Genomic DNA, 21,811 nt, shown 5'->3' with positions numbered 1-21,811 from the left:
ATGGCTCACCTTCATTAAGAAGGAATTCACTAGACTGGGACTGTCAGTCCTATGGACCGACCCCGAGAGGGGATGTAGCCAGATCTCGGCCATTATGCTTACGAAAGGATATCGTGCTGAGAGCTTGAATACAGCTATGCGCAACCCCAAACATGGCTCCAGAACTGTTTCCTTTCTCATGGCAAAAAGATACAAATCATTTTGAAGGCTTCCTAGATGTCATCTATCCTGTCATAGCCAGAATATTGTACGTGCAATGGCGGCACGGTGTACTACCCATACGGGCCTTCACATGCAATTGGAGCATGTCCGCCCCATAAAAATGCCCTCTCTGTGAATGTGACAGTGAATCAGAGCAACATGTCTTCTTCTTTTGCCCCGCATACCTCAAACCAAGGAAACACTGGCTCGTCCCACTATGTAAAAATCTTGGTTTCCGGCAGTGCATGCAAGCGCTTAGAGTCATGCAAAAGGACACCTCAGGACCCATTGTCTTCGCATTTTCGCGTTTCTTAGCAGCTATGTTGCGCATAAGGAGAGCTTCAATTATCTAGGGCTAAGTGTCCCCTACTAGACAAACGATTTACTCTGTTATTGAGGAGTTCCTTAGTCCTTTAGTATACTCTACAATGTGCCCTTATTTTAATGTGATCTTACTGTGACTGTAATAATTAATGGTCATGTTTTAATAACGATAACTTTTTACTATATTAATGATGCATGTCTTTTAAATCTGTGCTTTTATGGTATCTTCTACCGAAATAAAGATTTTATGATGATGATTTATTCTAGTTGGATATACATTTATCTTATGTGAATGCCCTAAAAATCTGAGGTTGTGGTGGCCTCGTGTACACTCCTTGACACTCGTTTCTAAGCCAATAAAATTCCTTACTACTAAGGATAAGTAAATACATGCATCTTACACCATTGAATTGTACGTTCAACCAAAACACCTTTAAAAACTGAAGTTAGGGCGTAGCCAAGATGGCGGAGTAGACGGACGTGTTCTTCCCGAGCTCCTGCGCCCGCCTAAGCCCTGAGCCTTGAATTTACGCTTTTCTCCCCCCCAATCGGCCCGGAAGACCGGGTGTGGTCGGTAGAGCAAAGGGAAGCAGCAGAGTTAAGCTCCGGTTCCCCTGTCGGCCGCAGTGTCGGGCGTGGCGGGCCTGGCGGCTGACGCCCGGAGCGGAGGCGGTGGAGCACGACCGACCAGAGGCCCGGCTATCGATAGCGCGGACTCCAGGGGCCGGGCGGGACGATCTGCTGAGCTGCGGCCGCCGGTGGCTGACCCAGAGGTGCCGACGGTCGCGGTCCGAGGAGAGCTGATTGGACCGTAGACGCAGCGGTGAGCCCGGCTCCGCCCCCGAGTCTAATCGAGGCCGCGGCTGCGGCCGGGGGCCGGGTGAGAACGCAGGCCGGGTCCACTACCGTGGCTGCCCTCGTGCAGTGGCGGAAGATAGCGGAAGGACTAGGGGGTGCGGAGAAGAATTGAAGACCCGCCAGCACAGTGTGCTTGGACCGGAGGACTGAGGGCCAGTTTCCCAGTGAAGAGGGGGGCTAGGCCCCGGCCAGAGGACTACGCGAGGCCGCGGCTGCGGCCTAGTTGGGCGGCGCAGAAGGCTGAGTGCTCCGGAGAGGCAGTGAATCCTACCGGGTGGAGAGCCGACGATCGGCAGCCTACACCCAAGAACTGAAGTGGCACTGGTCGAGACCGGAGAGGGACGGAGCCGGGCCCTGGGCACACCTTCCCCCCCGCGACCCGGCAGAGGCGGTGAGGAGCGACTGGAGGTGACGGAGACCGAGCGGGGAGCCCGGGGGCCCTACGGGCTGACCTTGAGTGGAGTCGGAGTCTACGGCGCACAACACCAGGGTGGGACTGGCAACGCGGCGGCACTGGGCCTTCGAAGCAGAGTCAGGTGGGGGTAGCCGCCCCGGAGATCGGGGGCCGGACTCCCCTTGAGTGGCCAGTCACACGAGTGAGGACCCTTGGCGCCCTGTGGATTGCACTGGGGGTCGGAGTGGTGTCGGCCGGATCGTTGGAGGTGGACAGCCGGGGCTGGGCCCCGGACAGTGCCTTCCCCCTCCCCCACGACTTCAGCAAAGGAGGTGAGGTGCGGGCTGGGGGTGTGTATTTGGCTGCGGAGCCCCCGGAGGGGTTACAATTTGCACCGGCGTTGATAACGAAAGGCAACAGCATCTGGTACTTTGTGCGCGACCGGGAGGGGAAGCAGATTGGGACCAGGGACTGAGTGGCGCAGGGCTTCCCCTGGGTGTGCGAACATTGGAAGTGAGGGGGGGACCCCTCGAACGGTGTGACGCAAATTGAGACTGTGGTGTGCTGGTCCCGAGCAACGGAGGCCTTGAGGCGCCTGCTACAAGGGGGTCCCGCCGACTCTGGGTGGAGGAAACGCCCCCGGAGCCGGGTGAAGGAGTGGGGACTGTTGCCTAGGCGGTGCTCCCAAACTGCGATCGGACTGGGCAATCGGTGGGCCCGGGCCTGGTTACTGCACGCATCTGCAGCCATCGAAGATCGCCAGCTGAGGCCGGATCCCGCCTGACGCTTGGTCGGGCTGGGCCTTTTGTGGGCTTGGCCTTGGGTTGTGGTGACCATCTAGGGAAGGGCCACACACCGGAGACTCCCGCAGACTCGAGCCGGAGGTCCAGGCCTGGACTGGTGGCTAATTGGCTGGGGCCGGCTGTGGATAGCACGCGAGCAGCGGAACGGTGAGAAAGATGGCCGGGCAGAAGGGCGGCAAGGGAACGAACCGCACGCTCCCCGAAATGCTTACTAAACCACCTGGTAGAGGAGACAAGACCTCTCCGCAGTCTGGTGGCGCAAGCGGGTCTCACGAAGGAGTCAGCGGAGAGCCCCCGGTCACCAGATCCTTTTTGGAGTCACTTTTCGGGACATTGCGGGAAGACTTTCAAGAGTTGAAAAAGGAAGTGGCTGGCGAAATACGGGAACTACGCCGAGAGGTGGATGGAATCGGGGAAAGGGTAGAAGCGGTTGAGAGCTCCACGCAACGGCAGGACGAAGAGATTACGCACTTACAGCAAGAGGTGCTTCGCCTCAGGGACCAGCACATAGATCTTCAACAGCATACTGAGGATCTGGAAAACAGGTCGAGGCGGAACAACATTAGGGTCCGAGGAGTGCCGTCCACGGAAGAGACCTCCGGCATAGTGGCTTATTTGCAGGAACTGTTCCGCACTGTCATTAACGAACCTACAGATTTCCCTATTAAGATAGATAGGGCTCACAGAGTGGGCCCGCAACGGCGCGCTACAGGGCCCCCACCGGATGTCTTGGCTTTCCTTCCAGATTTTGCGCTGAAGGAGCGAATTATGTACGAAGCGCGGAAGCAGCAGACTATAACATTCCGAGGTCACCAAGTGGCGCTGTATCAGGATCTGGCTGCGTCCACGCTCCAAAAGCGCAGGGCGTTTAAGATTGCTACGGACTTCCTGAGACAACACGATACCACCTACTCATGGGGGCATCCTTTTCGCCTCATATTCCGATGGAATGGAGTGCCGCACCAGCTGCGGTCTCTTCAAGACGTCTGTGAAGTGTTAGGGATCACAGCGGAGGAGGAGGAATCGTCCACGCCGAGGAGAAGGAACTCGACTAATGGAGGTTGGCAGAGGATCTCAAGACGCAGGACACTGAGTGCCTCACAGAGACCGGGTTCGCCCCTGATCAGAGCTGGGATGGCAGAAGCACTTCGCACAGCGTCCCAGACTTTGGTGGTTGGGGAAGATGTAGCGTTGACCGCATGAAGTGGCTCCGGGGGGAGAATGAAAATGCATTACTGATGGAGCTGGCTTTGGGGGGGGGAGGCGGGCGCGGGGCGGCGAGGGAGGAGTGCTTGTGGCAGAGTCGCCCACGAAGGTATTTCCCCACAGACTTGTCCGGCAGGGGCAGGCCTGGGACTAATTGGACTACGAGAGGTGGAGAGGGAAGGGTTGGGAAGGTCCGTTTGGGATTCGAGTTGGGATGTGGGAGGAGGGGGTTGGGGAGTTGGGAGTCGGGGTTCTTGGGTTCCGGGAGGGGGGAGTTGGGGGTAGTTCTGTCCGGTGTTTCTGTCCTGTTCACTCAGTTTTGCCAGGGCTCACAGGCCGGTCCGGAAGTAGGCTTGCCGCTAACTGCTTTTGATCAACAGTGGCTGGTGGGTAACGTCCATAAGGTATGGCGGGTTTGAAAGTAGTGACTTTGAATGTGAAAGGGCTCAACAATCCCACAAAACGCAGAGCGATTCTTTCCTTGTTGGAGGCCTCACAGGCGGACATCTGTCTGCTGCAAGAAACGCACTTGCTGGCTGGTGACTGTCATAGATTACGGTCACGCTCCTTCCCTACACAGTTCTTCTCCTCCAATACCACTAAAACGGCAGGGGTAGCGATCTTGGTCTCTAAATCCTTTCAAGGTGAAGTGCTACACAAATTGGCAGAGCATAAAGGGCGGATGCTGGCATACAGATTTAAGTTGGGGCCTCTGTTATTCACGGTGGGGTCGGTTTATTGCCCTAATGAGCGTCAGGACCACTTCCTCCATGCCACTCTGATAGATGTCACTGCGTCTCCCGACCGGCATCTTATTCTGGGGGGGGACCTGAACCTGGTGTTTGATTCCTCATTAGACAGATCAGCGCAGCGCTTTCCACAGACTGGGGAATTATCACAAACTATGAAAACACAGTTAGCTGAATTCGATATGCACGATCTTTGGAGGGGATTACACCCCGCAGACAGGGACTACTCGTATTTCTCGCACGCACACAAAACTTATGCTCGGCTGGACTACCTGTTGGTCTCTGGCCCGGTGAGGGACATGGCCACTGCCTCGGAGGTAGGGGTCATCTCCCTATCAGATCACGCTCCGGTCTCGGGGACCTTCCGGCCCCCGTCAACCCCGTCAACCCCAGTTCGGCGTCTGGCGTCTTCGAGACACGCTTTTACACCGAAAAGTTGTGGTGCAACGTATCACCGAGGCGGTGGCTGACTTTCAACTTCATAACTCTAACCCCGACACTACGTTGGCGACACAATGGGGGGCGCTTAAGGCGGTCCTACGGGGAGAATTCATACTGATATCAGCGACCGAAAATAGAGAGAGGAAGGTTAAACGGGAAGAACTCACGCAAAAGGTCAGGGAATTAGAACAGGTACATCGGCGAACGGGGGCTCCTAGAATTTGGAAGCAACTGAAGGCAGCAAGAAAACTCTTGTCGTCGCTGGACATAGACAGAGCTGAATATGCGGCTCTCCGTTTGAAGCACGCATATTATACAGGAGGGGATCGTTGTGGCCGGTTACTAGCGGCTAAGCTCAGAATCGCACATCAATGCCGTCGAGTTAAAGAACTTACGGTACCGGGAGGGCGCACGGTTACAGAGGACTTCGATATAGCTGAGGCCTTTCGACAGTTCTACTCTGAGCTCTATGCGGAGGACAGCACGACGACTGGGGACCCTGATGACTATCTTGATTCGGTGACTCTCCCATCCCTAGCTCAAGTGCAAACTGATCACTTTGACCGGGAGATTAGGATAGAAGAGGTTATTGCAGCAATCGCTAGGCTGAAACTCGGGAAAGCCCCGGGACCAGATGGCTACACCACCCTTTTTTATAGGACTTTCTGCGCTACTTTAGCTCCAATTCTGACCAAGCTGTTTAACTCTTTCGCCTGCCCCGGTGCTATCACACCGGATCTCCTGCAAGCCACGGTGTCAGTAATACCTAAACCAGGGAAGGACAGGGCCCAGTGTGGATCGTATAGACCGATTTCCCTCCTTAATGTGGATCTTAAAATCTACACGGGGATCTTAGCGGCGAGATTGGCGCAGTATCTCCCCGGACTGATTGAACCGGATCAGTTTGGCTTTGTCCCTGGCAGGCAGACGGTGGATAATACCAAGCGGTTGGTACACATACTGGAAAAGTCTTCGCGAATCCCCGGGGAAAGGATGCTCCTTTCGGTCGACGCCGAAAAAGCGTTTGACCGGGTGCATTGGCCTTATCTTGAGCAGGTGATGACTCGAATGGGTATAGGGGAGAAATTCAGAAGCATGGTCTTTAATTGTTATAAGTTCCCGTCGGCTACGGTGCGAGTCAATGGCTGTGGATCAAAGCGCTTCTACATTGAGCGCGGCACGCGACAGGGATGCCCACTGTCCCCTCTCCTCTTCGCCCTCTACATGGAGCCTTTTGCCCAGAGGGTGAGACAAAACCCAGACGCCCTTGGGGTGCGGATGGGGGGTTATACCCATACGGTCAGCCTATACGCGGACGATGTTATTTTCACTCTGGAGGATCCGCAACGGGCTTTGCCCGCGTGTATGGCAGAGCTCGAGGCTTTCGCGGGGGCAGCTGGGTTTAAGATGAACATGGGGAAATCCACGGCGTTGGATGTTTCCCTGACGCCTGGGACGAGAGAGGAGTTGCAGAGGCGGTTCCCGCTCAAGTGGTCACGGAACCACGTGCCGTATTTAGGTATCCTGCTGGCTCCCACGCTGTCGGCGATGGTGGCGGTTAATTATGAGACGCTGGGCCAGAAGGTGAAGGAGGAACTGGGGAGGTGGAGCAAGGGGACGATATCGTGGCTAGGCAGGATAGCGGCGCTGAAGATGACGGTGCTTCCACAGATCCTGTATCTCTTTCGAGCACTCCCGCTGCAGCCCCCCAAAGGCTGGATCCGGATGATGCAGACAGCACTGTCCCAATTCGTCTGGCAGGGCCGTAAACCCCGAATGAAGAGAGCGTTGACGACTTTAGCGCCAGAGGCGGGGGGACTGGGAGTCCCTGACCTTCACAAATATTTCCAGGCGTCACAGTTGAGGTACCTGGTGGAATGGAGCAGGTGGGAGTCGGATAAGCATTGGCTCTTCCAGGACCAGGCGGTGGCTGGTCGGCCCTTGCAGGAAATCCCGTTCCTGCGTAGACAACACAGACCCCCGAATCTCTACACTTCCCATGTTACGAGGGTGCCGTTGAGGATATGGGATGCCGCTAGTGTCCTCTTCGAGCTCACCTCGTTCCCCTCTCCGTTCACGCCCATTGTGTACAACCCAGACTTCACGCCTGGGACGGAACCGGGAGCCTTTGCGCACTGGCGAGAGAAGGGGTGCAGGGCACTTTTTCATGTGTACGGTGGGGATGGGGTCCTCCCCTTTGAGGACCTTAAGGGGAGCTACCACCTGGCCGAGGCGGATAGGATGAGATACTGGCAGGTCAGACATTGGGCACTACACCCCCAGGTACGGGAGGCCGCGGACAGGAATCTGCTCCCTTTTGAGAGATGGATGGCGACGCGCACGTCGGATGCAAAACTCATATCTGATTTGTATAAAATGCTTCAGCCACCGCCCACACACATCTATAATCCTGGTAGAGAGAGATGGAACAAGGAACTGGGGAGAACACTTAGCCACAAGGAATGGGAGCAAATCTCACACCGGGCGCGACATTCTGCTTATCATGTGGGGCTGACTGAAACCTTCACCAAGGTGTCAACGTACTGGTACCACACTCCCGAGCGCCTGCACGAGATGAATAGACTCATAGACACTGCATGTTGGCGCGCTTGCGGGAACACTGGGACACTGACGCACATTTTATGGGACTGCCCACTGATACAGGGTTACTGGAAGGAGGTGATCGATGAAATAGACAAATGTTTTGACATAGAGTTGCCCCGCTTCCCGGCTTATACCCTGCTGGGCCTCCCTAACGCCTTAATGTACCCGTTGAAATCCCGGAGAGGGAGACACATTGCCATCGCTTTGGGCTCGGCTGTACAGAACATTCTACTACACTGGCGCACCTCCACCATTCCATCAATCACAGGTTGGCTACACCGGCTGTGGCATGTACTGGGTATGGAAAAAATATCGCTCACTCTGGCTGGGGAGGTCGACCAATTCGAGGAGCTGTGGCAACCATTCCATGCATTACTGGCTACTGAATTCAGGGAGCTTACGTGCCCAAGATACCTGAGGCTCCTTAGGCTTACACCACCGATCACTTGAATTTCCAGCATGGCGAGGGAGGCACTCCATGCGCAGTAGGGGTGGAGACAGTGGGACAGGATCTGTGCGTTTCTGTGATATTCTTTGCGCAACACCGGACAGGGGGCGGGGGGGCGGGAAGGAGGGTGGGCGTGGGTGGCTGTTGGGATAGTTTGTTATGTTAAAAGTGAAGTGCAGCAGGGTTGATATTTGTCTTTTGATACTTGCTTGGACTCAAGGCTCGAGGAAGCCGTCTCTGGCGGTTCTCGCCTAACCGGGACTGTTAAACTTTGCAGGTGGCGGGGTGCTCAGGGGACAGCATTATTTCTGACGCCATACACTGCCTTTTTATGCCTGGTTTCCTTCCTATTTTTCACTGCTGTACTGCTGTGCTTTATTAATAAAATACTTTAAACCTAAAAACTGAAGTTAAGTACACTGTTTTCCTTTTTTAAATATTGTATGCTGTTATTGGATGCCACCCAGCCCTTTTTTGAAGCAATCCTCATCTAGATAGTTTGATTGGGGTGAACCTTTGGCTCATGACACTAGAAGATAATAATGATTAGATAAAGGTCTTGAAAACTTCCTGAGTTTGTGGTTATTTAAGAGTACAAAAACATTATTAAACTGTATATGGTATTTTTGTTTTGCTTACTTATTTTCACAGCTAGCTCCCTGATCCATTGTGATCATAGGTACCCGTAACAGTGGAGTGGTAAGTCGGGTACATTGGAAATTCAATAGGAAGGAACAGGAATACTGGTAGTAGAGTGTAAGGTTACCCAATCAATAAATATGGAAGATTGAATTTATGGGCCCAATGCGTATATGGTAAAATTGTGAGTCGGGTGACCTGCGCGCTCTATCAGTCATACACAAGAGACCAGAACAGCACGAGGTGTTGCTTGTTTTCCCTTTCCTGCATGCCTGGAACTTACAATCACCTGTCACCCATGTGTGTAATGGCTGCAACACCCTGTAATGTATTCACTATGTGCTAAATTCTGGCTGCCCTCAGGATCATCGGATGAGGTGTCTATTGAGCTGGAGTCGGAGGATGACGTGCACTCTTCCCGAAGCTCCCTGGAGAGGCAGAGCCATCACCGCGCCAACACTACCCTGCATGTCTGCTGGTACCGCAACACCAGTGTATCCATGGTGGACCACTGCGTGGCTGTAGAGGTAGCCAACCAGACCCCACCATCGACTGTCTCACCACTGTCACAGTCTCTTCCGGTTTGGGGGCCTCTCCCCTGCCTCTGTGTCTCTGGTGTCGAAGTCTGTCTCTTCTTCGTTAAACTCTCTCTGGTGCAAGTTCTTTCACATTCATCTCACTTCATCTACTCTGTCACTATCCGTCTTGGATGCGAGTGTTTGCAGTTAGTATATTTGAGAGAATGAGCTAAAATCACAAGAAACCAGTGTCTCCATTTCCGTATTATACTGGTTTTTGTTGAGAGCTCACAGACCATGGAGAAGGTGATTCTGAGAGTATGGACACAGCGTCTCCATTTGGTACTTTTTTGAGGCTCCTGAGTTCATTTCACAACAAGCAGCGGCTGACCAACTGTTAGTGGGTGCTGTCCTGCCAATATGTTCCTAAGTTTGAGTATTGGGTTTGCGAAACCATTTCCCTGTCACCTGTTCAGAAAGTGCACAGACGGGAAACATCCTTTACAACGCAACGTTTACCGCGCAGTGCCTTTACAACGCAGTGCCTTTACAACGAACACCATTACAACGCATTGCGCTGGGGGGCGCTCTAGGATAGGGAATAGATTTAATTTACTATCCAACACCTTCCCTAGTGTCCACGGGGACTGGAGTTGGAATAGTAAATTAAACTAATCACTATCCAGCATCCCAAAGCGCTATGCGTTGTAATGGTATGCGTTGTAAAAACCGTGTTGTAACGACATGCGTGGTAAAAGCATGCGTTGTAACGTCATACATCCGCACAGACTAGTTCTCTGTTGAGTGCTGATGGCATATGCTGTGTTAGTATCTGTTTGGTAGAAAAGAGTGGCCGGCATAGGTGGGAGCATGTGAGATCACGTAGAAACCACGTCCATGCATAGTGGAGCATTGGAAGGGCCAGTATGAACAGACCCCTAACAGCGTGCAGAGGTTACAGTCTGTCGAGACACTAGTGAGCTGTGCCTCGAGGAGCGTGAGAATGTGGGGCTTAGAAAGCCATGGTTCCGTTTTATTGCTAGGTATGTTTCCAGTGAGGTACTGGGCGTGTTGCTAGGTGACGTCTTTTTCCATTTCTCAACGTTCTACGCTTCCTCTCCGATATGAATTTTGTCTCTGCAGAATGTAAAAGGAATTCATCATCTCTACTCTCTTGCCTTGAACACTTGCCAGGCTTTCGATGTACCTGCCACATTATGTGTGTCTATATGTACGTGTTTGTTGAAGACAATACATGGATGCAATTACTAATACATCCAGAATTTACCTTCATGTTCAGCGCACCTTTCTATTTTGTCTATGGCAGTCAATTCACCACCTGTGATTCTCCGTTTTGATGTAAAGCACATTGCTTTTAATGTCTTATTTCCCTTTCTTTTACCATTCTTCACTTTCAAGTGCATTATCCCCTACAATCCGAATTTATAGCATTACTGTTGTCTTGGTTTAACTTTGTGTCTCGCCCTCCTGTTTCTTATCATAAATCCATGTTCCCATGCTACCACCGCCCCCCCCCCGATTTGATACTTGAACGTTTTGTCACCTGAAAATCATGGTCGTTTTTTTGGGGGGGGGGTTCACTTTGATATATAGCTTTGGTATTACTCAACCATGCTGCTTGCTTCACACATGTCCACTTTATCCAATACTTGTAACAATACTTGCATGTCGTGTTTCTCTGCTTGCTTTACTCCTTACTTTTAATGATCACTGTCCTGCTTTCTCACCTTTTCTTCAGAGCTTCCTCCTCACTATCTTCTTTGCCAGGGTCAAAAACAGCGGCCCAATACCATCAGCCATGTGTGTTGGTACCGGAATCAGAGCCTCTCTTTGACTGATTACCTGTATATGATTCAGGTAAAAACGCTCTCAGTGCAGATCTGAGAATTTGTTGTCATCAGTCGCTCTACTCCCATTAGTCGTCAAGTCGTCCCTCTTCCTACCACTAACCCTGCTTGTCTAAATCACTTTCATGATATTTCTAACCCACCATTCGCCTTGTCTGCCAGCACCATTCCCCTAATTGTCTTTCCATTTTTATTATCGTGTGATTGTTCTTGCTGTCCATTGTTCGATGTGTTTGTGCCCTGACCTCTGTTAGTTCAACATCTATCTACTTATGGTGCTTCCAGCACACACCCTATTCCCCTTGGATATCTGCCTGTACCAGCTCTCTTTAACCTCCATCCTTACCCTTTTATGCCACAGCAGTTACAACTGTTTTCCCACACCTCTGTCAGAGTCTTAAAGCTGGGCTGAATCAGAGAATTAGCCGCTGGGCTATTCCATTAAACTCGGATCCAAATCCGAAAGGAAACTCCAGCCACCACCTCCCTCCAGCATTAATATCTCATCCACCCATCCTCCCCACTCACAGCAAACACAATGTCATGGTCTACTTTCACGGCATGCTATAGCCATCTTTTAAATGACAAGATTCACACCTGACCTGAGGGCCCCTCATCGTTATCTCAAGCACACTGAGGGGCTGCCATCACAGTCAAACTTGAATCCATCCTGGCGCTGACCACCGGCCAGTGCCAGAACTTTCCAATGAAAAAGTCATTTTTAAAGTACTTTTAAGTCCAATTTATCCGAGTAAACCAAAATGCACATTCCAAGTCTTCTTCTTCATCCGTCTATAATTGTATATCACCTTTCCATTCCCTAACTCCGTTTCTGTAGACTAAGATCTTTATCCTACCTGACCTCGGCCCTACTTCCCCTGGGTCATGCCAAGAACAATAACAGCAGGTGGTCAGTTTCCTATTGCACCTCTTTCCAACGTTATGACACACCAATATCAAAATTGTAGTGAGTGAATAAGTGTGTATTGTCAATTTTCTCGTATGAACTACAAGTTTATTAATTTAAAAATATTCACTCTTGGTAAAAAAAAAACTATATACATACAATAAATATTACCCCAGCGGCACTAGCGCCTGTGCAGTAACAGTTAGACTTTTCAATCAAAAGATATTTTTGGGTTTGCTAGTAACCATGGGTTCTTTAGAAAAATCACAGAGGTATCCAAAAATATAGGTTAGATCACATTGAGTTCGACAGTGCAAGTTTTGTGCCTACCCGTCAAGTGGGAGGGAAAAAAAGAAAGGACCCAAAGTGACATTTCCCTAGGGATTCTTTGCAACTCAATACAAAAAAACGACTGAATAGAATTACACCAAACTTGCATGTTGATAGAACTTTATTTAGTTGGGGGTAAATTCATAAAGTAGTTGTCCAGAAATTAGCATTTAAGAAGTCTTCCAATATGGACATGGAAGGATACATTTTTGAGATATTAGTACAGTTAATCCTCTTACCCAGATGATCACCTGCGGTAATAACTATAACAAAATATTGTCCCCAGTAACAATACTTTAGATGCAAGGAACCAAATAATGAATAAAATGTATTTAAAGGAGTTTATGAAAAACGATTGCATGGCACATAAATAAACGTGCTCTGTACTCTCTTTAGAGGTGATACACTCCAGTGATAAATCATGATCAACAAGTATATATGAACAGCATGACTGTTACAGCAAGTTCACAACAATCTAATAGAGTCCATTTTTTTAAAGTCGAAATGTATGCTGTTACTCAAGGGTCCCTGGTGACAAGCCTCAGGAACAGGGTGGGCGGTATTGGCCTGAGCTGGAAATATGCTGGATACTCATGTGATATGGGTCTCAAGGTTGAGGGCCAGAATTCTTCAGTGGGCTCGCATCAGCCTAAAACTAGAGATGTGCTGGTAGCGCTAACTGGCAGCATAGAGTCCTTTCGGGACAATCAATCAATCATAGCATTTGTAAAGCGCACTACATACCAGAGAGGGTCTCAAGGGGGGGGAATGCTGCTACTGTTTGAAGAGCCAGGTCTTGAGGAGTCTCCTGAAGGTTAGGAGGTCTTCGGTCTGCCGTAGGCGGATGGGGAGGGTGTTCCACGTCTTGGTGGCGAGGTGGGAGAATTATCTGCCGCTGGCGGTCACTCTTCGGATGCGGGGGATGGTGGCGAGGGCGTGGTCTGTGGAGCGGAGCTGGCGGGTGGGGGTGTAGAGGCTGAGTCGGCTGTTGAGGTATGCTGGTCCGGTGTCGTGGAGTGCCTTGTGTGCGTGGGTGAGGAGTTTGAAGGTTATCCACTTGTTGACGGGGAGCCAGTGCAGGTCTCTCAGGTGGGGTGTGATGTGGCTGCGGCGGGGGATGTCGAGGATCAGGTGTGCGGAGGCATTCTGCATGCGTTGGAGCCATTTCAGGAGTTTGGCCGGGGCTCCTGCGTAGAGTGCGTTGCTGTAGTCCAGTCTACTGCTGACGAGGGCCTGGTGACCGTCCTTCTATTTTCAGTGGGGATCCACTTGAAGATCCTGCGAAGCATGCAGAGGGTGTTGAAGCAGGAGGAGGAGACAGCGTTGATCTGCTTCGTCATGGAGAGGGTGGAGCCGAGGATGACCCCTAGGTTGCATGCGTGGTCAGCGGGTGTAGGGTGTGCTCCTAGTGCAGTTGACCACCAGGAGTCGTCCCAGGCCGAGGAGGTGGAACAGAGGATGAGGACCTCCGTCTTGTCTGAGTTCAGCTTCAGTCGGCTGTTTCTCATTCAGTCGGCGACAGCCTTCATTCCTTCGTGGAGGTTGGTTTTGGCGTTGTGGGGGTCGTTGGTGAGGGAGAGGATCAGCTGGGTGTCGTTGGCGTAGGAGATGATGTTGAGGTCGTGCCGACGGGCGGCGTGGGCTAGCGGAGCCATGTAGACGTTGAACAGCGTAGGGCTCAGGGATTAGCCTTGGGGTACGCCGCAGATGATCTCGGTGGCTTCGGAGCGGAAGGGGGGAGGCGGACTCTCTGAGTTCTGCCGGAGAGGAAGGAGACTTAGTGCAAGATCACTGATGGCCGTAACGTGCTGTGTTATTAATTGTTCAACGAAAATAGCACTGTTCTTGACCATTGGATTGAGCACAGAGCCAAAGGCCATATGTAGTGGGGACTGGTCACCTGCAGGGGTTTGGGTTCAGTGATTGGTCAGAGGCCTGGCCTTTTGGCAGCCTTTGCTGCACCTGACTAGTGTGTTAGGGTTCGACTCAGAGCCTAGCCATAGATTGGGCCCTGCAGCCAGACTTGAATGCCATGAGCACCATGGGTTGGCGGCCTACTGAGGGATGGCAGTAGGGAATAGCTAACTAGCCCAGGTCCTGCACCCAACCTCGCTGAGTAGTACCCTAGGTCTTACACAGAGTGAATTGGTCTCTCATAGAGTGCTGGACCCATGGTTCTGGCCCTGTGACTAACACCACTGTGCATAGCTAAAGGCATAGTATTGGTACCTATAAATGGTCTCATCAATGAAATGTCATTTGAGATGTTACCCGTAGCGTCATTATACATGTCATTAGCGATGTCTTTTGGCCTTTAGTTTTATTATTCAGGACGTACGGACCAAGATCTGGTGTCCTGTAATGCTGACAGGAACATTTGTCCCACTGTTGAGAGAAGCCTAACAGAGGACTTTGGTTCACTAACCTGGCTCTGGGTTTGTGGGAAAAAGATGGACAACGGGAGACGTGACCAGAGAAAAAGATCCCTTTTCCAATGAGATTTGAATATTTATTGCATTTTTGGATTTACAGTGCTCGGTGAAACCAGGTTTGCGGAATCCCATGGATAAACTGACCAGAAATTTCAAAAATGTAATTGCTGAACCTCTCGAATCCTCTTAATTCTAATTCATCTGACACTATTGAGTGACTGTATATCATACCTAGCAAGACACTTCTTTGAGTGAAGTTCTACCTGCATACCAAATTTATGTTAGTTCTGTTTTTTCACTGTCAATGAGCATTGTATCCTTTAGAAATTAAAATGGAAAATGTCACTTTTCGGACCCCGCCTCCATTTTTGTAGGCCCCCCCCCCCACACTTAAAACAGACTTGCCAGAAACTACCCAAATTTTGAAGGTTTTTTTATAGAAAATTGTTGAACTTTACCTAAATTATTGTAAAACTGCCTTTTATTGGAAAGTCCGACCTAAAGTCTGGCCGAACCATAAACAACTGTATATAACATTTATGCCATGTTATTGGAAATAAATGTGTCCCAATTGTAGTATAATATGTTATAAAGAGCAACTGTGCTAATAAACACACATTTATTACTACAGTGCAAATGTCAAATTCAATATTATTAGCCATATATAGTGAAAATACAGGGGAAACACTGTTTCTGCCTCACAGATTGCATGTTACAATGATGTTGCACATTGAAGAGGTTTTGTGGCTATTAGCAGAGTTTTTATCACTGCATGAATGTACTCCCTTGAATACTAGTATTGAATAAATTACTTTGTTTAAAGCAAATGCACGTAAAAAATGCCATGTCATAAACCATCAATACAGATAAGCAGATCTGAGGGCTGTGACCCACAAGAGGCATTAAGCAATGTTTCCTGAACTTAAACTTAAACTTTACTGTTGCTATGTCCGAATCTGTGTCCCCGGTTCATTTGTACCTCCCCTTGACCCCATCTCAAAGAAGGTGGTGATGCTACTTGCAGAGAAAGCTCCAACCTCAGTCACGGAGTAGATATGTGAAAGTATCATCTGTGTGGCAAGGAAGAGGTCAGTGCTAATGTCAGTGATGTAACCCCTCCGCAGGGCCTATATCAGATATTTGGTTCAGCCTTCTATGCCTTCGAAGTGTAAGATCCTGTGACCGTGATAAATCTCTACAAGGTGTTATTTCCTATCCTTCTCGCCCTGACTTGGAGGAGGTCTTGTTTTTTCTCAAGAGCTTGGAAGGAGGCAGAAGCCTAAAGTTCTGTTGGAAAGCTTGCAACTTTTCACTGTTTCTGCAGAGCCCTTGCTCCCATTTAACAAAATCCTCCTAGATTCTGTAATGACTGCATTGAGGAAGCCTTTTTATAGGCCTAGCAGTCCACAGGTAGATTTTCCTCCCGCCCATCTCCTGGAGAGTCTGATGGTTCAAACATCATCCTCAAAACAGAGCCCTAAAGCCTGTCCAATGGCCTCCTACGGACAGAGAGAGTCCAAGAAACTTTCATTGCGTTGAAACATTTTGCCTCAGGCAGCTTACCTTCTCGGACAGATAATGCCAGCTGCCTTTTGATACAATGTTTAGCATTCCAGAATACATGAAGAAGCCATGCTCTGAGCTGGTGAGAGATAGCTTAAATGCAACAGACCAGATCCTGAAATATGGCTTTGATTCTGCAGACACTGTTGTACAGTATGTAGGTACAGCTGAGACACTGCAGCGACATGGGTTGATACTTCCCACTGGCTTTTTGGTGGATGTCCAGGCTATGTTTATGGACATTATCTGTTTTGAAGAATAACTGTATGGAGAGAACACCAACTCATCTTTGGAACACTTCAAGAACAGTAGGGCTATGGCCCAAGCCCTTCACCTGGTCTCTACTTCAGGCCAGTTCCACCAACAATATTAGATGTTCTGTTGTTACTCCTGAGCTGGGCTGTCTCAGCAATTGCAACATCTAAGCCTGTCCGAGTACCTCATTAGATGTTTAGATTATTTTGAGATAGGAGTGGATCTAGAATGCTTCATCAGAAGCAGTAGCCACTCCTGTTTGCCAAGCCATTGTGATAGATCCACTGGTCGTAGAGCTGATCTGCAATTATTATGCGCTCTCCTTATTATCCTCCCAACCTTACTCCCCCTTTAGAGCATGATCATGCCTTTATCTGGGGGGCACAATTATTTACCTTACTGGACAAAATCACCATAGAACTGCTACCTCTGGAAGAGAGTTGCACAGGATTTTATTTCCTTAACTTACTGGTCTTCAAGACAAACCTATTCTGATTGCCACCTTCTAAGCCTTTTCAACCGGCAATACAAGTTCAAGATGGTGCCCCTGATTCGGGTCCTGTTGGCGTTGAACTTGGGAAACTGGTTGGTGTACCTGGGTTTTCAACATGCTTATTTTCATCTTTCCCTCATCCCTGTACACAGGCGCTATTTAAGTTTCACGGTGTGGTCCCAACATTTTCAGTTTGCAGTCGTTTCGATCGGACTGATGATAGCCCCACACATCTTTCTGAAAGTGATGGTGATCATGGCACCTTCACTGTGGAAGATGTAAGTTTGTGTATTTCTATGCATGGACTTCCATCTCTGAAGGTGGAGTTTCGAGGCTGGTCCAGGAACGGCTACAGCATTTGATGAGTCATTTCCATGATCTGAGCTTTCTCATCAATGTCCAGGGGGTCATAACTCACTCATACATAAACTGACCTTTATTGGGGCAGTGCTTGACACAAGACTTAAGACCTTTCCTCCTCCTAGGAGAATCATAGGTATTTGGGAGATTAATCCATTGTGTCTGGCTCAAGTCTGATCCTCATCCAGCATATCTTGTGCTTCATGCCTTGTGGTGGATGCAAGCCCCCCAATAGTGCATGCGGAGGCAGTGGTTACAAAATAAATGGAGCCTTTCTGCTCAAATACCGATTGTTCTGTTGATGCATCAGTATCTACACTGATGGCTGGAACCATCCAACCTCCTGAGTGGGTTTACCTTTTTAATCCTCTACAAGCTCAAGCCATCATAGTCATGGATGCCACCTCACTGGGCTTGTGGCTGATCTAGGCAAAATGGTAGCTTGGGACCTTCCATGTTGTTGCAGTGCCTACACATATATGTACTTGAGCTATGGGACAACTGTTTTTACCTCAAGGCCTTTTTATATTACATCTTGGGCTTGAATGTCCAAATTCAATTGGACACAACATCACCGTCCATTATGTAAACAGACACGGTGATGTAGGATCAAGGACCCTATATTGGGAATGTGTGGAAGTGGGGGCAGCCACAGGGAATCTTTCCAGTGATGATTTACCTAACAGACTCTCCCAGTCTGAAGGTTGAGGCTCTCAGTTACTTTAAGTTGATTCTCAGTGGAGGACCCTGAGGTGACCTAGGAGATCTTCTCCTGATTGTAGTGTCATTGCTGGGTCTCTTTGCCACGACCCTGAACAGGAAGTGTCCTCCTTTGTGTGCCCACTATGCTCTGAATGGTTCCCTGGGTTGCTTTCTGGTTCAACTGGTTTTATCGCCTGCCAATTCCACTTCTGTAAAGATTACTGCAGAAGATTCTGGAGGATCAAGCACAACTCATTGCAGTTCAATCTCATTGAGTGTATGGACTCCTCTTTGAAAATTCAGAGACCATTGACATGAGCCGAATCTAATTCTTGCATCTTGCTCTTTTGGACCTCTACAACTCAATGATTTTGAAAAGAGTACAGATAAAAATGTTTAATGGGAGCCTACATATCTATGCCTGGATTAACCAAGATTATTTTTTTTCCAACATTAGGGTGCCAATAAGGGTATAATCTGGTTCAGCCCTAAGGAAGCCGGGAAGTGTTCCTGTGAAACACATGTTGGCTGGCTGTAAATCAGAGTTCAAATTAGCATGCAGAAGGATCTACATCCAGATCCGTTGGATATAATTTTAAGTAATTTCATTTTGCAATATCCTTTGATTCATTGAATCATAACCACTTGAAAGAAAGGCAACAATTTGGGAACGAGAAGAAATTTCAGTACCAAAAGCAGATTTTTTTAATTTTAGGACACTATTTTTGCATTTTGATATAGGAACACTTTCAAGTGACAATTAGATTGATGTGTGTTGTTACACTAGTTATGCTTTACATTGATCTCTGTGTAAAGTAAAATAAAATGTACAAAATTCAATTTTAGAGAAAAACTGCAAATTTGCTCTCCCCTAAAAATACAGTTGTTTCCCATGTCCGAAGACTTAACTCATCCATTAATAACTAGGGCAATTTATGAGTGCCAAGAGACTCCAGCTGAAGTGAAAGTGTTCTATAAAAAAAGGTGTAATAATTAATTTCTTCCCATTCAATGTCTTCCCTTCCACCCTTTTATTGTCCCTTTGTGGGATTTGAACCTTGTTTGGACTTTTTTGTTGGCATCTCCTTTAGAGCAGACACACAATTCCCCATTTAAGCTTCGTACTCTGAATACCTTTTTATTGGTAGCAATCACTTCTAGACTCAGAATAAGAGAACTTTAGGTCCTTTCAGTTCACCCGCTCTTTAAAGTTTCCTATGTGGATAAATCAGTTCTTTGTACCTACCCCTTCTTCTTATTTAAAAGGCTGAGTCTATCAGTCTTCCAAACGTCTTTATTTCTTTGCATCCTTACCAGTACGAAGGAACAATTGCATAGACAAGACCCCGTTGTAGGGTATGTCCCCGCCCCTCATTAGCCACGCTGGACAGGGCAGAGTGGGTGATTAGCTCTTTATGGGATTTGCTGGAGCTAACACTGGTAGGGTGGTGACCATTTCATGTTGATCCATCCTCTATATCAAAATCTGCTGTTTGCTGACTAAGAAAGACCCACTGGAGGGCATTCTTGGTCATTCCATTGGGACCATTGCTGCTTCCTCAGCTCATTCAAGAGGAGTCTCATTGGTGACATCTGTCTGATAGCTATTTGGTCATCCTGGCATTCGTTTGCAAAGCACTGCTACCTCCCGTCTGAGGCACACAATGATGGGCACTCTCCCCAAGCTTTACTGCATGGTATTCTTGGTTAACCAGCGTTACTCAATTCCCACCTCTCAGGGAGGTACTGCTTTCGGGCTCATTCATAAGGGAAGGATTCCGTAGGAAGATGCATCCATCAAAAGAGAAAGTTACTTACCTTCTGTATCAATATTTGTCATGGATAAATGATAATAATGCAGATTTTGTATTCCCCCCACTCCTCCTCACTGAGCTTGTCTTGTGAATAATAAGATCCGAAGGCATGCAAACATTGTGTGCTGTCCTTGTTGCTTTCGTGGTGGTCTGTTCCTCTCCAGATACCTCAATGAGGAGTGGAAGAATTATCAGGGACTGATGTCAACACTCCTGTTGGCGCCTAATAGCTGCAGTAACATCACATTGAGAGGCGGAGTCCTGACTGGGCTTAAGTGATGCTGCCTGGCAAAGCTGGAGAGTATTTACTGGGAAAATGTTTTGCATACCAGTCTGAAGCCTGTAAGAAGTATTCATAAGGCGAAGAATCTGATTAAGATTATGTTTTAACCCGATAGCAGGTTAGTAACTTTTTTATTAGCACAGTTGTTTCAATTAACAATTATTTAGCTACCTTTATTTTTTACTGGCATGGCATAAATATAAACTGCCCAGAAATGTGTCCTCCCCAATCGACATAGATCCCATGTGCCTTCTTTGAGGCCCTGTACCACATTAGTGGTAAACATGTGTCTGCTTATTTCAGAGTAAACATTATTACTCAAATTCTGCAATTGAAAAACCACCATCACCCGTCAGACTTTTATTATGTGCTAAATTCTTTTACCCAACCTGCATCTCTTATTTAAAATCAACTTCATCCTCCTTCTTCTCCATTAAACATGGTGATAAATTCCAGGTGTACTTCCTTCTTTTCTGTCTCGACAATATAAGATAACATTTAACGTTTACTCCCATCACACTAAAAATATTATCCTATAAACATCCAATAACTCAATTGGTTTAGACTGTAAATCTTATATTCCACCTGATTGAAATTTTGAGCGGTTTCACAAAAATGTGCCTAATTTGTAAGAAATGATGCATGTTATGTGAAATATTTACTCTACTCATGGGTATACCTCACGTGATAAAGTCATGTGAGATAAACAGGAGAACCAGTTAGAACTAGTCTCCAGCGGGTAATTTAATGTAAAATATGGCGTCATGTAAAGTGGTGACAATTTGTCACTTACAGAGTAACATGAAATTCAGAATTACTTCAAGTTTACATCGGCATAACAAAAGTTTCACACAGGGTTAGTAATAGTAATTGATGTTAAGGAAACTGCAATACTGCAACAATGTGGGGTAGTTGTGTAAAAGAACAAGGTCAGGCACGGTAAAGTAATTAAGATGATAACAAAAACCTTAACTCTTTGTCAGCTTCATGAACCCAAGATTGATTTTGCACCAGGCTTCCCCTGCCTATAATACCATTCATCTTAATTTCCAACTAACTGATATATGTTGATGTTGGTTTCTATCTCTTGCTGTACTCCTAGTACTAAGACCGCCACTGATATCCTTTTCATGCCAAAATCCACCTTAAGTCCAGTATTACCATTAGGCGGAGACACTCATCTTACCTGCTGTCTGCACTCTTGTTTTCAACATAACCAAGATCCTAACTTTCATTTGGCTGTATTACTTTGTGTACACCAAAATTAAAATCTGTATTCTGTCGCATTTGATCTTTTTTGTGCCACATCATATTTCTCCTCCTGTTTGTTTCATTTCCTTCAATCAGTGAATAAGATCTGTCCTCTGTCATTCTGTACTGTCTTCTATTTAACCAAGGACCATATACCACTGCATTTATAATGTCAACCGATTTTAGTTGACCCAAAATGTACCCTACAGCTCTCCATGTCAACTTTGTGCCTTCCAGCGACACAACTGCCGTCTTCAACTTGACCTCTACTATTTTCCCCATGATACCAAGATCTCACGCTTGTCCTCCACCCAACCCACGCTCAATCACACAAAGGTCAACAGCATTTTATTTCTGCAACTCTCCTG

At 48.1% G+C, this 21,811-nt stretch overlaps 1 protein-coding gene across 2 annotated transcripts in view; it reads left to right on the top strand.

The window, feature by feature from the left end:
* The window catches only part of FARP2 (FERM, ARH/RhoGEF and pleckstrin domain protein 2), a 1,696,743-nt gene that overhangs the window by 1,581,402 nt on the left and 93,530 nt on the right, over nt 1-21,811 (top strand). For both annotated transcript variants that reach the window (XM_078665691.1, XM_078665692.1), the window contains exon 24: nt 9,031-9,194. In XM_078665691.1, coding sequence (XP_078521817.1) covers nt 9,031-9,194 — 164 coding nt within the window. The remainder of the gene's footprint in view (nt 1-9,030; nt 9,195-21,811) is intronic.

The sequence above is a fragment of the Lissotriton helveticus genome, chromosome 11, assembly GCF_964261635.1.
Source record: "Lissotriton helveticus chromosome 11, aLisHel1.1, whole genome shotgun sequence".
NCBI classification, from domain to species: domain Eukaryota; kingdom Metazoa; phylum Chordata; class Amphibia; order Caudata; family Salamandridae; genus Lissotriton; species Lissotriton helveticus.
Note: the sequence above shows the minus strand (reverse complement) of the source record. Positions and strands in the feature narration are given on the sequence as shown.